This window comes from Gymnodraco acuticeps, unplaced genomic scaffold (assembly GCF_902827175.1).
Source record: "Gymnodraco acuticeps unplaced genomic scaffold, fGymAcu1.1, whole genome shotgun sequence".
Lineage (NCBI taxonomy): Eukaryota > Metazoa > Chordata > Actinopteri > Perciformes > Bathydraconidae > Gymnodraco > Gymnodraco acuticeps.
The window spans coordinates 17,483-34,469 of record NW_022990438.1 but is presented as its reverse complement, the minus strand read 5'-3'; the positions used below and the strand labels follow the sequence as shown (position 1 = coordinate 34,469).

Sequence of the window (16,987 nt, the reverse complement as noted above, 5' to 3'; positions counted from 1 at the left end):
AAATAGCACATTAATGCAATTTAACTGTATACTTACTCAATAATATGGTGGTCCTCCTAGCTCCCTCTGCCCGGTTAATTTTTACAAGGAGACGTCCATCTTCAACAATCCAAAGGGGAAACTCTGCAACACAGTTAACACCTTTTGACAACTTTCTAATACTACAGGTCTTTGTTCAGAAACAGGATGTGAACAACATAATGTTAGTTAATAATGTAAGCTCCAAAATGTATAAAACAATGCGTTTCCGAGCTAGCCTAGCTCAGGCTAGCTGTAAGCAATAGCTAAGCTAACTAAGTGGATTTCTGATATCAAAGCAGTATAGCCTATTAAAGTTAGCTAGCACAAATGTCTAGGGTAGCTTATGAATGGGAAAAAACGATATATTTTTAAAATGTTCATAATGGTAAGTTTGGAAGTTGATTTTCACAATGTTTTCATTAACTTTTGACACACCTGTGCGTGATGAGGACGAGTCGAGTGATTAACACTGCGCATGCGCACAATGGAATGGACAGTTTTCAAAACTCGTTTCCTTCGTAATGAAACACATCAAATCAAGGATTGGCAGACCTAAAGGATGACTGAATTTATAATTTGACGATGATAACATAAATTGTTATTTCATTATTCATTTAGCAAAGTTTCAAACAATAGCAACAAGCAAAAGGGTATGAAACATAGTGTAGGCCTATGACTAGAGGTAAATACCTCCACATCTATGCAAGAAAAAACATGTATGAGGACTATTATCCGTCTGTTTTGAATTATGTCCTTGATTTTATGTTTCAAACAGTGCTCAAGTTTGTTCTCCTACTATTTCCCAGTTGAGGAGGATGTGGTGGTGGAAAATAGAAGCGCCATCTACCGGCAGATGAACAGGAGTGCAGACCGGAGCAAGAGGAGTGTTGGGTAGCACCGGTAGCACTCAGCTGTCAGCACGCGCACACGCGCACACACATTTTCTTCACCAACCACACTGAAAACAGAAGCATAAACCTTCTGAAATCATCACTTTTCTGTCAGATTGCACGGACATCTCTACAAATCAGTGTGATAATAAATATCAACTCAATCAGGAAGAGACTTTATCTCAGCCATCATAAAAGTGCCTTAAGATGATGAATGTTGAAGCGTCTAAAGAAAAAACCATTAACTCTGAAAAAAGACGTGATAATGATGACAGTTTTAAACTTCATGGTAATCTTGAATATTGCCTTTTCTGTCATCGTTATGAAGCTAAAAGCATCATAAAGCTGTATTTTTCTTTAAAGCTTGGGAGAACGTTTGAAACTGTGTTGAAAAGATTTGTTTGTATTACCTTTATGTTTCATTATTAGAATACCTCAACCGAGAAAACTAGTTTTATGAGAATTAGCATGCAGGATTGACATGTTATACAACAAATTAACCTATGAAAGAATAAACAATGATGAGACCAACAGATTTCAGAGTATAACAATCCTTTATTTAAACAGTGTTACACAGGGGAGGAGTGGCTGTGTGTGGGGGACATAAGACAATAAGCTGCTAGATAGAAAAACCCTTCTGATGATCATTGGTTGGCTAAAGAGAGAACAATGAGGCAGCTGTGGTTGGTTTTCCAAAGTGTTTTTTGTTTTATACAAAGTTTTTCTTTTGAGTTTTTAAGTCATTGAAATACAAAATGATGCTGGTTTTATTGGTCATTGAAATGGTCAAATCTGTGGTACAGAGATAATCATCTACTTCATCAGCCTCATACAAGAAAACAACATACTGTCTTTTGATTATATATTATTAATACCATCTCTTTCTGTTATTAATGTTTTTAATAACAGAAAGATTATTTCTGTTATGAAATGGCAGCTCCATCCATGTTTGTATGGAGCTGCCACTGTAACTAATAACTTTCATCGGTTTGTCTATACTGTGTTTAATGTTAAGAAAGTTACTTATAGAAACGCGTTCATTTGAGACAATTCTTTAATGAACCTCAAATAAAATGTCCACATTTTGGAAAACTAGACCCCGCAGCCCCCCCAAAGCCCCTGTGATTGGTTAAAAGAGCCCAGACCCCCGAAAAAGAGGTTAAACCCGGGGCTAGAAGTACACTAAATAAATGGTGGCTTGTAGTGGTGTGTTCCTTCAATGTCAAAAACACTGAGACAATATTAAAAATATCAGAGAGGGCGCCATTAGATCCCAACTACATCAATTTCACAGAGATAAGACAATGAGCAAATCTACAAATATAGCTGTTGTGATACAAGCAATTCCTTTTTCAAAGTGTGATTTTTCTTTTGATAGCGAAAGTTTCCAAAGCTGCCTAGTGTTTCACGGTTGATTTTTATAAAATGTTTTTCTGCTGCTTTGTGGCGTTAGGGGGTTAAAGGTTGAAGCTTCCCCTTCATCTGGAACGTAATTTAACTGCATAGAAAAGGTCAGACCATTGTGTCCCCATAGAAAGCCCAGGCAGTCATTGCCACTCAATCAAGTGGTACGTGGAGAATGTGTGTTAACATTTCCTAACGATAAACGTCTCTAATTCAAAATGCCTCTATGTCCAGTTAGTCGGGAAGTGTTTTCAAATTCATCTGTGGCACTAAAAACGTGTACATTTCAGGACAATTAGTTTTTCCGCAGCTCACACTGAACATTTTTGTCGACCCCTTGCTCTATCCCATTTAATGCCACCAATATTTACACAGAGTCACATTTTTGTGGAATATTTGCGGTAAAATGACACCAAAAACTGAATAAAACATCATGAGATTCAAGGGGTTGCAAGAGCACTTCAAACCGTCGGATGTTTACCTTTAAGCAGCATTTAACTTTTTTGGTTGTAACTGTCTGATTGTAGTGTACTGGTAACTGATTGTAAAATAGGTCAGAAACATATCAAAATCGCTTTAATGCTGAAGAATATTTTGGTTGCGGTGAAACAGTTACGACATAAGCCGCTGTCGAGAATCTTATCTCGACGTACTGTAGGATAATCTGTTATCTACACACTCTCAAACCAATCAAACACATTAGCCTTCCACCTAGACTCGCTTAAGATAACAAATATGTGAAGACATGCTCAATTAAATCCCAGATCTTATTTTATCTGGCAGGGTTGGTTGGCTTTTTATGAAACGAAGCTGGGAATGAAATGAAGTGTTGAACTATGATGACAAACTGCTGCAAAATTAGCAAAAATAAATCTGAATTTTGGACTGTTTACTGTATGTCCTCCGTTTGGTACCTGTGCTTAATTTGCAGATTTTGTATTAAAGATTGTCCTAAAAGTATTAAAATAAAATCACGAGTGAATAACATGCCCTTGTCAGAGAGTAAAGGCCAATATGCTTTAAATGTATTTTCCCAAAGTTGTTAGTTGGCACTGCGCAGCGCCACCTCTATCTCCCAATTATCTTTCAGTTTACTGGTCCCCTCTCCCAATCAAAAGACTGCTCCCTTGCTTCCCTGCGGCCCAATAGGAATGGCTAGTGTCGTACAGTGGGCGGGCCCAGGGAGAGCATTTAATGAAAAGCTGCATCCCGTCTAATAACCTTTAGTTTTACTGTACAGAGAGTTGTATAGCTTTAAAGTCAGTTCATTTTCAGTCAATTTAGTAAAAATGAATTCTTAAATACAGTAAAACTTACAAATATATCACAAGGAAGTCATTCCACCTGTCTGGTGTCACGTTTAATAAATGTTCCTTTTCTTTCCCGTCCACAGTGAATGGCAAAATGTAAATTATCTTCTTAGATTTAAGTGGATTTAACTGAAAATGAACTCACTCAGCAGCCAGCCAACACACAAGGAATGTGGATGAATAACAACTATACTTACAGAAAAAAAAGACACAATCATAAACATTTGAAACAAAACGTTGTTGATTTGTTTTTACTGCGATAGATTAAGTTACAGCTCCCTACTTTTTTCTTTTTAATTGTTAGTGATAAAATGTGATAACGTGACACGCCTGGTTCTTCATTTGACTGTGAAAGGGATTTTATGAGTAAGACTGTTTCATTTTGTTAACAAACGAGCAGTTCTTACTTGTTATTGTTAAATATTTAAGTACTTTGTTACATTGTGTTCTTCTCCATTTACACCACAGTCAGTGAGGGAGGGAGCTGTAATTTAAAACAGAACTTTTTTTAACTTTTTTCTAAGGAATGCACCAATTCCACTTTTCCACTGCTGATACAGTAAAAAAAGTACAAAGCTTTAGCGTCATATTTATTCCTTTTTATAAAAAAAATGATAAAGATATTTGTGATTGTCAGTACCTCTACATCTGAAAAAAACTGGAAAACATACTTTGACTTTAGAGAAATAATCAATGCGTTGACTCATTTTTTGGTTATCGGTGCATCCCTTCAGTTTTTGAGTTTGAAATACATGACAGACACACTACCTCTCTTTTTGTAAAACAGTTAAAAGAAAAAAACACTATTAAAAAAAATTAAAACACGCTACAAATGTTAAGCTAACAAAGTGGTTCTTTTTTTTGTTCCCTCGAAAGATGTCATTTTTTTGTTTTTTCTCGTTTTGGGAGTGAGGGATTCAGATGCACCACAGAAATGTAAGAACGATGGACAGGGAAGAAGTGAGCGACTTCTCTCCGTTTGTCTCCTTTCTGTTTCTCCAGCTCTCCTCCTCCTCCTCCTCCTCCTCCTCTTCAGTCAGTCAGGGTTGTCGTAGGGTGATGAAGGTCGCTCGACGTCAGCGGAGGAAACAGTCACGATGGGTCCTTCAGCTCTGGGAACACAGAGGGGGGGGCAGTGAGCCGGGGTGGTGGGATGATGGCATTCAACATCAGTTTTCCTACTCAAAATATTTCCTTTGTGCTCCATCAGTCACTGCCTACCTTCCTTAAATGTAATATTCCTTTTTCTTTTTTCATGATGGCTTTAGCAGCTTCATGTGTGGGATTATTTGTTCCTTCAGCTTTCGTAAATCAACCACTTTATGCACCCCACTGCTAAGATTACATTGTATTTAGGTGACATATTTGTATTAATCATTTATAAATGATTAATTAGCATTTTTTGTAATCTTTTTTCTCTTTCCCCTTCATTTCTCTATTCATATTTTTATTAATTTATTATTTCACATGTTTCAATATTTAATTCTCACGTGTTTTGTAAATAGATGCGTTTAACCAAAGTGACTTACAGCAGGTGCATTCAACAGTAAAGATACATAAAATCCTGAAAGTACATTTGCTTCAAATAAGCTTAATTATTTTAAAGGTGACCTATCATGCTATATTTGAACAATATATTGTAGGGCCATACCTATATAAAGTATATATATATTTTTTTATATTCCTCCGTGTTTTATTCTTATATATGATTATATAGAGTCATCATTCATTTGTTTTAAAGCTCAATAAATAACAAAGAAGACCGGCACTTTTCTAATTGTGTCTGGAAGATTTCAACTTTAACGGACATGTTGACCGGCGAAAAAAGATCGAACTGAAACTCTGCCGCACGGTCCCCTCGTTCCTTGGAAGAGGCGGAAAGGTGGGTGTTTGTCAAATCCCGGGTGAACTAACCGGAGAGATTTACAGCGAGGGAGGGATTGCATTGAATAACAGCAGCAGGAGCAAACGCTTGCCTCGGGGAGGGAGAAAAAGAGCCACAGCGGAGAATAAACAGAAGGGCAACCATGGCAACCATGCGAGGGAAGTCTTCTTTGCTGCTTTTGTGGCAGACTACAGCGCCACTTACAGGCCTGGCATATGTACTACAGCGTCTCCAGCTCTTTCGAGAGGCAATGGCCGGCGGTGGCCCAACCCCACATTCCCCTGATAGGTGGAGAGTTGGCCATATAGGCGGAGCACCACTTCTGTGACATAGAAAATAATTCAAATCTGGATCAGTCTGTATCAGATCCGTTGCAGCCCCGTTTTTAGAGATTTGGGTATGGAGGAAAAGAGAGAGGGTTGTGTTTTCTGACACTTGGTGAGTTCCCTGGAACACCGGGGACACATATTCATGTATAAAAGACGTACAAGAGTGCATTTTGCATGATAGGTCACCTTTAAGTAAAAAACCCTTTTTGTTAGATTTGAATGACCAAGGTGCAGCGAAAACAGGTGAGAACAGAACAAAATATATACTTTTTTCATTCCTGATATAAATGGAAAGTTCAACATTTTCGAGCAACAAAGACCTCCAGCACTTTCACCGTGAATAATAATAATAATAATAATAATAATGCCTTACTATTATTATTATTACCTGCGTTCAGTCAATCCTCCTCCTCAGCCAGCTCAGTTTCTTTATGAACCACCACTCTGGTAACAGACATGTCAGGATGCTGCTCTTTGGCCTCCTTAATGGCCTGGGCCAGTGCCTGCAGTACCAAGGGGTAACCACACAGAGGCAGCACCGAGCAGGGCGTGCAGTGGAGGAGGTGATGGGGGGAGGGGAGGAGGAGGGAAGGGTGTAAAAAATGAGTTAAATGAAAAGTTAAATAACAAGCATAAAGAAAAAGGACAAGAATGCTGGATTTACGATCGATGCGCTATTTCACTTCTTCGAGTTGAAGTAAAATGGCTTTGGACACATCAAGTGGAAATAAAATACTTTTGTATCTTATTTCCAATAAAAAATAAATGTAAATCCAGCGTCTCAAATGAAACAGGCAACTTAAACAAAGCAGTGGATGAGGGATCATGCATAAAGATCCAGACCTGAGCTAAATAAAAATGTTTTGTCAAATATTCGAGATATATGTTGACATTGTATATTTGATTGGGTCTTTAAACTAACTTAGGGCAGGGTTTATCAATCTTCTTTTTCCTAAATGAGAAGGTCATTGTGTACAGCAGGGGTGGGGAACCTCCGGCCCGCGAGACAATTTGGTGCAGCCCTCGAGGTAATTTATAAACACAAGCAAAAAAGAAAAAAATGTGAGAAATCTAGACCTCCCCCCCACCCCCATTTAAATCATGTCCACATGGATAGGAAACTAAATACTTTTGCACACATCTTGTGTCCATATCTTTCTGTTTGGGTGGTCATGCCACAACCGTGCACGTGCATGCATGCGTGCGCGAGTCATGGTAAAATATCTGGATTAAGAGGTTGTTTTTCTTTGCACAGCATGAAAGAAAGGCCAAATTAATCTGTGATTTTAGTATTTTTAAGCAGAGGTCAATAACTTGTATACGGCCCTCGGAGGATATTGTAAAAATGTAAATGGCCCTTGAGAGGAAAAAGGTTCCCCACCCCTGGTGTACAGGGACAGTGTAACATCTTGTTTCCCCTTATATTGAATGAACATTGCAGGAGCTTTCGCCCATTTTATACTTACAATTCGGTGACAAAGGGACTAATAGTTGGTTATTATTAGGGGAATTCACTCTAAGCTCATAATGATCTGTTATTTAAAATCCAACAGGACTTTGTACACAGGTGTTCTGTATTTATTAAATCTAGGGCAACAAAAAACGTTATAATCTGACAATCTTAGACAAAGACACAAACGAGCAACACAATCAGACATGGGGTGGCCATTGTCCAGCAGTATGGATGAATACGTGATGAGAAGGATGTAGCGGATAATTGCATGTCGGCGTCTCTGTTATGCGATTTATAAATCTAATTTAGCATCCAGACTATGAGCAACATGATGGACATGTCACCAGACCTCTCTTTGTTGATTTAACAGAAAGATTTAGCTGACTTAGTAAAGAAACGAGATTGGGTTTCGCGACTGGAACACTAACCTGGTCGTGGTCGATGTCACAGTCTCCAGTGATGACGATGCGTTTCTCAATTCTCGTCTCTGATAAGCCGCCCTTTAACATCTGCAACAAAATACACAACAACAATAAGGCTTTGATGTTTGGTCAAATTGATTAATCCCCCCCTGGGGGATATAACAGGTCAAATCTATGGAAGCCCTGAGAGGCGCACGAGTCTGAGTCTAAATACATTTCTGTGTTTATGAAAAACTGGGACTTCAAAATAAGGTAAAAGAGATTTTGCAAGGATAATCTTTTGAGGTTACGTTGTTTTCATCCAAAAAAAGTGTTTGTTGTTGCAATACTTATTTTGGCCACAAGAGATAAAAGTCTACCACAACCAATTGTTTTTAAATAGGAATAAAAGCATACATTTTAAAGTAGTTTTTCATTGCTATTCCGTATATATTAGTGGGTTGGAAAGCTATTTCAATTAAAAAATACCAGTAAGACAATGCTTTTAGTCTAAATTAGAAGATAGGATTGTTGTACACTGTTGTACAATGAATGAAATTAGTATTACAACAACAAACACTTGATCCTGAAAACAACAAAGAAAACACCTGCCAAAACATGTTTTCCCATCTGTTTTTAAAATGAAATAAAAAAGAGAAAAGAAAACTGTTAAATTATCCTATTTTTTTCCAACTGTTCTGAGGTCTTAAGCATGGGGGAGAACTTTTTTTTTTTTTCCGCTCTTGCTTACCTTCCATAGCAAAGAGACAGAAAAACACATAGGCGTAAGAATAATTGTGTATGTGTGTGTACCTTGGTAATGTGTGTGGTTGTAGTAGTACACAGAGATTCAGAGGTGATTGTCTGAGCTGTCATCAGCACACCGGGCTCACCATCGCCGTTACCATCCAACTGATAACAGAGGAGACAAAAAGAGATCATTAGCTGAACTTCAACAGAATATCCCTGTTGCTCCAAAGAAAGTTTTGTTACAAACTAAAACATGATTTCCCTGAGGAAGAAGAAGTGAAATAACCACAGCATGCATTGTTTCTAGGAAGGAAGCTTTTTGGGACGTACTTTTTAAAACAAAACATTTAAATAATGATACAATTTCACACAAATACAAGAATACTGACAAAAATAAACACAAAAACTCCCTTGTGTTTCTTAAATGTGCACCTGTGCGGCTTCGTATGTGATGGTCTTGGTTTCCGTGTGTACGATGGGAACTTCTTTTGTAGCTATCTCAGTTTTCTGGGCTGCAAACGTGTCTGATATAGTCACCATTTCTGTCTTTACCACAGGTGGCTAGGGAGGGACGAGAGAGAAGTGAGGGAGGAGTTAATACAAAGAGGGTCAATTAATACTGAGACAGTTAAGGAGACATAAAGACACATGTACTAGCACTAGCTTAGGAAATCACTTCCAAATCAATGTTTGAGGTTTTTTTTGGTAAAATATCGTAAAAGTGTAAATGAGTGATTTGTTAATGTCAAATAAAGTACTTATTGTACTGAAAGGGAAGTAATTCAGTTGTCCAGTGGTACATATAGCAGTAGTTGCATAAAACATTTGAGTCAATGCAGCAAAACTCATGCAAGTTTTTTCAATCTCGTGCGACAACACCACAACAAAACGCAGAATACGACAACGACTATTTCCAGCAATGCACAGGCGACAGCTACAACAGCAGCACACAACTACGACAACATATTTGGCTTCGACTCAAAAGTACGACACGGCACAAACATGCATAAAACACGAGCCGGTAAGAGAAATCCATTTAAAAAAAGCCATGCTAATATAACAAGACGGGCAAATTGATGTTTCGACGGCATGCAAAAAAAGACATTCAGATGAGCGGGTGGCATTTCCTGAGTGGTTGGCAATGATGATTTCCACAATAGCGTTACCATGGTGACCGTGACGAGGCAATTAAACACTCAGAGGGAGAGAAGCATCACTGCCAAAACACGTGGAGGTCACACACAAGTACACACACACCAAAAAGTGGAATACGGCATGCAGAGCAAAAACAGCAAGTGTACACCTAAAAGCATCATGCAGGCCCCATTTACTTCACAACACTAACAACTACAACGAAGGAGGAAGTAACACCACACTATGATAATGTTGATGATGATGTGGAGTATGATGATGTCACAGAACTTATATGAATATGGGAAATCCACATAAAGACTGAAATTAACGGTGTAGTGGATGGTAACTTGACACCAACGCACAACAAAAACACTCCTCAGTCGGTTGTAACTCTATAGGACAAACAGGAAGTGTAAGGATGTACATGGGGCTTTAATATTCACGCAAAAGCAGGAAGGAAACCGGCACTGTGGAAAGCAGGAAGGAGAGAATATGGCAGGTGTTTCTACGGCTGGTAGGATGGATGAAAGCCCAGAGGGGGGGGGGCTCTGCAGTCAGCAAAGTGAAGACTTTACCTCGGAGCAACAAATAACCTGCGGCCGGGGTTCTGCTTCCACCACAGAGGCTTCTCCGTTCATTTTCAGCTCTTCCTCTTCCTCCTCTTCTTCTTCCGGGGCGAGACCACTTTCCTTCGGCAGGGTGTGACCGTTTGTAGCCTGTGTTGTGATTGGATCATAGTTGCTCTTAGCTTCTACTTCCTTCTCTACATTCTTCTTCTTCTCGATCTCCTCTTCTTCTACTTCAGCGGGAAGGGAGGGAGCATCTGGAACCGACACACCCTTTTCCTCCTCCTTCTCTTCCTCCTCCTCCTCTTCCTCCTCTGGTATTTGTGTGTGGCAGATAGACACAGAAACATTCGGATGGTACTCCGCTTCTTCCTCGCTCTCACTTTCCGATGAAACGCTCTCCTGCTTCGCCTCTTTCGTTTCCACCGTTACAACTACTTCCTTTTCCGCCGTCACTTCCTGTGGGCTCGTAACCGAGACGAGTCCAGGTTTGGGCGCTATGGAAACCTCTTGGACGACAACGGTTTCTTCGATTTCAACTTCGGCCGTCTATACACATGCATACACACACACACACACACACACACGTACACGAAGTGCACGGACACACGCAATGGAAGTGCACACACATACACAACAAACGCATGGGGACACAAAAATAAAATAAGCATAACAAGATCATTGAACATAAATAAAAAGATAAATAATACACAACGGAAATAAAAGAAGATGAAGATGTTCAACTGTGGATAAAGAGACACAAAGACAGTGAGCGGAACAGATATGAAGACAAATGAAAAGTCATAAATTGATGATTGTAGAGGCAGCATTTCAAGCTGCCAGGAGGAAATGGAGGAAAAGGATCGTGAATGGAAGGCTGGATGGATTAATACAAGTTCATTTAGGACCACCTTTGCAGGTTCTTTGGTTTCAGAGATCAAGTTTTCTGCGGCGGGGACATCTTCCAGTTGGGGCGCGCTCTCCTGCGTGACAGAAAGTTACCATGACAACCATCAATCACACACACTGACCGTGACAAAGCATAGAATTTGTAACTTAGCCGTATAGAGTGCCACAGTGACGCGTCCTAAAACCCAGAAGTAAGTTAGCATTTTACCACTTCCTTCGACAAAAAGCAATGCACAGGGTTCATACACTTTTTCACCAATGACTTCTCCATGACCTTTACCTAATTTTCCATGACCAAAAAAAAATGACTCTTTCTCAGCAGTACCACTGAAAATGGTTTATTTGAACATGGAACAGGAAAATAAGGTCTGAAACATGTTGTGTCTAAAACAAATCAAATAGTAGGCTTACTAGCTTCTACACGCTAAAGCAACTCAAATCTCTCACCAGCAAAATACCTCGACAGTTAAATGCCATTTTACGTTTCATTACTATACAGTATTTATTATCATTATAGTATTATATTTTGGCGATTAGATAAAATATAAACTATATTTGATGCAACTTTAGTTACATTTCCATGACTTTTCCAAAATGTTGGGGAACATATTGTTTTCCATAACTTTTCCAGGGCCTGGAATTAGCATTTTGAATTTCAATGACTTTTCCAGGTTTTTAATGACCGTAAGAACCCTGAATGCAATTTCTCCATAGGATTTTGGAAAATAGCTGGAAATAAGGTCTGTGTTTGACACAAATTGAAGAGACAGATCACGTTTTGTTCTACGACATTAAATACATCAGCAGTGACCCCGCTGGTAATTTCTGAAGAGTTTACGTGTCTGAAAAACGATGGTTGTTAACAAGTGGCTGAATAGGACTACAGAAATTGTCGAGGCCGTTGTACGTCATTACACCGAACACGTAAACACTCCCGCTAAGTTTGTTTGCCCTGTTCTGCTTGAAAGCAAGTACTTGCCTCCTTCAAACTGTTCAAACAAACGCTTCAACTTGTTCCATTTACAATCTGTATTTTTGAATATGGATCTTAAGTTGGCGTGACGTTGAAGCAGCGACCCTGCTGTAGTTCGTTTATAGCATAACGTTAGCATTTTGCTTCTGGCGATTAGATTTACGATTAGAAAATTATAAAAGTAGGATAGACATGTGGATATTATCCGGCTGAACAAAACGTGATCCGTCTCTTAAATGTGTGTCAACCACAGACCTTATTTCCAGCTATTTTCCAAAATCCTATGGAGAAATTGCATTGCGTTTTTGACGAAAGAACCGGAAGGAGTTTACATCCGGGTTTTAGGACGCGTCACTGTGGCACTCTATAGCGATGCTTGCACAAGGGAAAAAGGGTTGAATATGTTAGTTGGATTCTCCATCTTTCATGCAAAGGGATCAATCGATGAGGAATCGGGTTGCAGGCAGCCGGGATGAAAAGAGTTTAAGATGAGGAGAAGATAAGAAGATCCCTGATAGGTTTAAAGAGAATATCCTATCAATTTGAAAGATAAAAGAGCCTTGTATTGAAGTCAGCAGTTTCTCTGAGATGAATGACCATAGAAAACCTGGGATACTTAAATGAATTTAGTTCAAATCATGGACATTGTTTCTGTTCATGCCATCATCAGTTTGTCCATGTCGTTTTATATTTTTTGTACTTTTTTAATCTTTTATTCAACCGATGTTACATGTAATGTAAGCGGTTTTGTGTGCCATTTTAAAAGCATATGTAAAAAAAGGAAAACACTGTGAATCTAATTTGATTTATTTTAAACTTGGTGCAAACTACTGCTTCAATACTTGCTGATTTTGTAGCAAAAAGTATAAAAAATAAACCTGTTGTTCCTAAAGTAGCTGGTAAAGAAGATATTTATATTTAAATGGAGCGGATTTGCATTCAATCCACAAACAGAAGTACCACAACAAAACAAACAGGGGATGTCCCATCATCTGTTATTTACTTTATAATAGATTTACCATGCCTATTATTCAGGATGAATGGTCTCTGTTACAAATCATTCATCCACCATCCACAGCAGGCGATATGGACAGCTTGCATGTATTTAGTGTTTGATGAACACATCTTGCAAGCATCTAGAGTTAGATGGATTTACTTTCATCGACTGAACTGAAAGTAGAGTGACTCCTAAAGGTAGCAGCACCTCAGTGGCAGCGAGTGTGGAAGTAGAGCCTGGGGTTATATCAGCATCTAGAGTCGGTTCAGGTGGACAGCAGGCAGGAGGAGCTGAACAATAGCCAGAGTGTCTACTGAGGAGTACAGAAGCTATCTCCTCCTCGAGACTCTACAGCAACACACAGAACGTAGAGAAGAAGAGAAGAAACTTTTGAGAGGAGACAGAGAAGAAATAAAGGAACACAAAGAGCCATGCTTCACACCTCCGCCTCTAATACTGATTATATCAAGCAGAACAGATTAAGAGAGCGGATACCAGGAGAATATCACATCATTGACAAAATAAAACAGTTGTACTTCAGGAATAAGATGTAAAACGTGAGTCCAGCTGAAAAAGAAAATAAAGAAATGGAGCAAAGCGAGAGTTCCTCGAGAGAAGAAGAAACCCATATAGTGCATCAAGTGGAGAATGAGGTAAAAACAGGTGATGAAAACCACAACAAAGCAAAAGCATCAAATGAAAATGCCCACTTAAGACTCAAGAAACTGACTTTGTTGTTTCTTTGCAACAGTTTTGCAGCACTGCAACTGTCTGCAACGAAAACCTTCCACCAGACAAACGTTTGAAAGTAAAAATGCCCCATGCTTCCTCTCGGACAGACACACCCAGACAGACGTACCACTTGCTGTTGCTGCTGAATACGTATCGTTGGAGCGGGGGAGGAGGTGAGACGTTTCTCCCACTGGTTGGGCTGAGGAGGAGAGGGAGGTGGCGCCTCCATAAAGGAGCGCTTTAGCTGGCTAATGCTAGCTTGGTGTTTCAGAACCTCGTCCGTGGTCTTATCATGGTCCTAATGAGGAGAGGGGGAGGAGGACAGGAGGGCGGGGTACAAGAGTGGAGAGTAAATAGGATGAGTATGGATGGTAGGGGAGAAAAGATAACATTTTGGAATGTGGGATAGAGGTGGGGAGTGGAGGATCATGGGAAAGATGAGGGGAAAGGGTGATGGAAGAGAAACGAAATAGAGAGAAGAAAAATGACAACAAAGAGTATGATAAGTAAAGGTGGAAGTACAAAAAGGTTTTAAAAGAAAAGAAGGAAGGAATTAATACAACAAAACAAATGTAAGGGTAGGAGGAAGAAGGAAAAGGGGGAGGAAGGAGGGAAGGATTAAACAAGAGAGGGATGGGGGAGGGGGACATTTGGTTCAACAGGTCATAGGAACATCAGTCTGTCAATCAGGAGGAGGAGGACATGGATGCCATGCCTCACTGGAGCCTTGTTTGCTGTTCAATCTTAAATCATGCATTTTCTCTCTCTATAATATGTGTGAATGTGGATTGAAATAAGCAGGCTGCAGTGAAACAGGGCCTCTCCATCGTTCTCAGGCCAGGGACAGCAGTGCAGGCTGCAGAGCATGGAGCTGATAGTGGTGATGAAACTGCACTATTTCTTTCTCCTTCACGGCACTCCCATCTGACTCTTTATCCATATTTAGTAATTAAGCACATTCTCATTTATTAATATGGTTATTTTCTTTTTCCTCTCTCTTATATTGTCTGTCTTTCTGTCAGAGATCACAGATACAATTAGAAACCGTTGAAAATGTGCCGTTTTTGTCGCTTTATAAGTTGACTGATTGGACCAAAAATGAAGGAGATTTTTCTTCTTGAAACTAACTTGTTCTCTTTATACCGTATATGAGTCTCTCTTTCAACCCCTCAGCTTAGAATATCACTATCACTATCAGTCCCACGTTGCATACAAAAAGTATTGTTGTTGTTTTAGTATGTTATCAAACCAAGCATCACACAACGCTGGCAACCAATCACCAGAAACAGGAGGAAAGCGCCTCGTGTTGTTAGCGAGGCAGCAGGGTTAGTCGGGGTTAGTCGCAGCTGCCTGGCAATAATCAAACTCTTTGAACAATCGAGGATTGGAACAAGATAAAAACAAAGCTCACAAAACATGCAGGGAGCATGCATAGAGTCACGTTCACACAACGCCGACCCCACACACAGAGCAGCCATTGTGAACAGCTTGGGAAATGTCCTGGAGGAGAAGGACTGTACTGTTGTGTGGAAAGATACACATCAAATACATATTTGGCATTTCAGATGAAACACTGGAAATGCCTTTGCTTCACCGATTTCTGTCCAAAACATCAGTGTGGGGAGTTGGCAGAAAATATTGTTTATATGGATTTCTTAAGATTTGTTCGAGCTTGAATGGCTGATATGGCTAACGTGCTACATTAGCTTTCATTATATCTGTGTTTCTGGCCACTCAAGCTCAATACAATATATAATCAATACATTTGTTCATAGTAGGTTGATTACAGTGGATTCCGACTTATTGTATACATTTTATATTGTGTATTCTGTAGATGTTTTATTATATGTTTTACTTACATGCAATGCCTTGTTTACATGCTGCCAATTAGGAATCAATAATATATATATAAAACAGTCTAATTGAATACAAAAATGTCTCCCTCAAAACTTTAGTAAAAAATCTGGCTAGAGTCTAAAAATAATGATTAGTACAGCTTTAAGTGACATTCTTTTGATATATAATTTATAACAATGTTTCCAGGCCCATGTGTTCAGAAAGGCTGCCATGTGAATTAGGACGGTGAGCACTGAAACCACTTTAAACCAAAACTATTTCAATCATACCACAACAACAGGAAATAGCTGGCATTGAGTGTACACTTCCACACACATAAACACACGCAGGCATGCAACAGAGCCTGAGAGTGCGAGAGGGCAGCAGTCCTGTACAGTGTAGTACAGCACAGAGGGATTTGTAGTTCTGATGGCGTCAGAGTACACAGAAACATGTAGTTCTTATATTCGGCCATCAGGCGACGCCAGTACCAACCTCCAACATTAAATTACTGTGCCTCACATAAATATTGTCCCCATGCACTCTGTTTGGACTCTGGAAGGCAGACATACAGCAAGAAATAATAAATGGAAAAATGTATTAAAAAAAATGCATTTTGTTTTAACTCTATAGAAATAAGAAAATCTGTAATAAAAAAAAAAGTAAATAAAATTAATAAGAAAACAAAAAATAAATCATAATACTAAATATATAAATGAAGTATACAACAAAAAAATTGAATAATACAAATAAAATGCGGTGACAGCCAACATGTCACAAACTGTGATGAAGGCTGGAAGGTGGGTACAAGCACAAATTAACAACATTTTAGGGTTCATTGAATGTCATTATGCTCGCACTCGTACCCATGTTGACTCATGCAAAATCCAAAACAACACCAACAGACATGTGTAGAAACCCACACAACCGTGCTTTCAGGAAAACCCCAAAACATAACAAACCACAAATATGAACCAGCAACCAAACAGAAAGTGGAAACCAAAAACCCACAGCAGAGCAACTGAAAGTGAGGATTTCTGGGTAAAAAGTACCCACTCAGGTTCAGTGTTTACACTCAGACCCAATCTGGAAACAAAGGGTCTTATCTCAAACATATTTATAACTTTATATCATCGGTAGTCAATGTTACTTAGATATTTATTCGGTACAAATTCCAGATTGGGTCGAGAAATAAAAAAACTGACTGTATGATCGTGTTCGATCACCGTAAAAGAGGCGTGAACCAAACCGATGTGTGCTGGGCTGATTGACAGACCAAAAGAATCAAACAACCAATAATAATGTGTGAACCTGAGAGGGGGCGGGCTCACTGGCTCCCAGTGACTGTTGATGGGGTGAAGTAAGGGAGAGAGGAAGGACAGGTTACACTATAACCA

General features: G+C 39.2%; 1 protein-coding gene across 27 annotated transcripts in view; it reads right to left on the bottom strand.

The window, feature by feature from the left end:
* Positions 1–1,446: 1,446 nt before the first annotated feature.
* LOC117551989 (protein 4.1-like) overlaps positions 1,447–16,987 on the bottom strand; it is a gene marked incomplete at its 5' end in the record, with an annotated part of 31,909 nt that continues 16,368 nt past the window's right edge. For 2 of the 27 annotated variants that reach the window (XM_034225107.1, XM_034225110.1), the window contains 10 exon segments: positions 1,447–4,737; positions 6,228–6,342; positions 7,721–7,801; positions 8,507–8,605; positions 8,876–9,004; positions 10,153–10,692; positions 11,055–11,126; positions 13,230–13,370; positions 13,882–14,052; positions 16,086–16,145. In XM_034225107.1, coding sequence (XP_034080998.1) covers positions 6,238–6,342; positions 7,721–7,801; positions 8,507–8,605; positions 8,876–9,004; positions 10,153–10,692; positions 11,055–11,126; positions 13,230–13,370; positions 13,882–14,052; positions 16,086–16,145 — 1,398 coding nt within the window. 27 annotated transcript variants of the gene reach the window in all.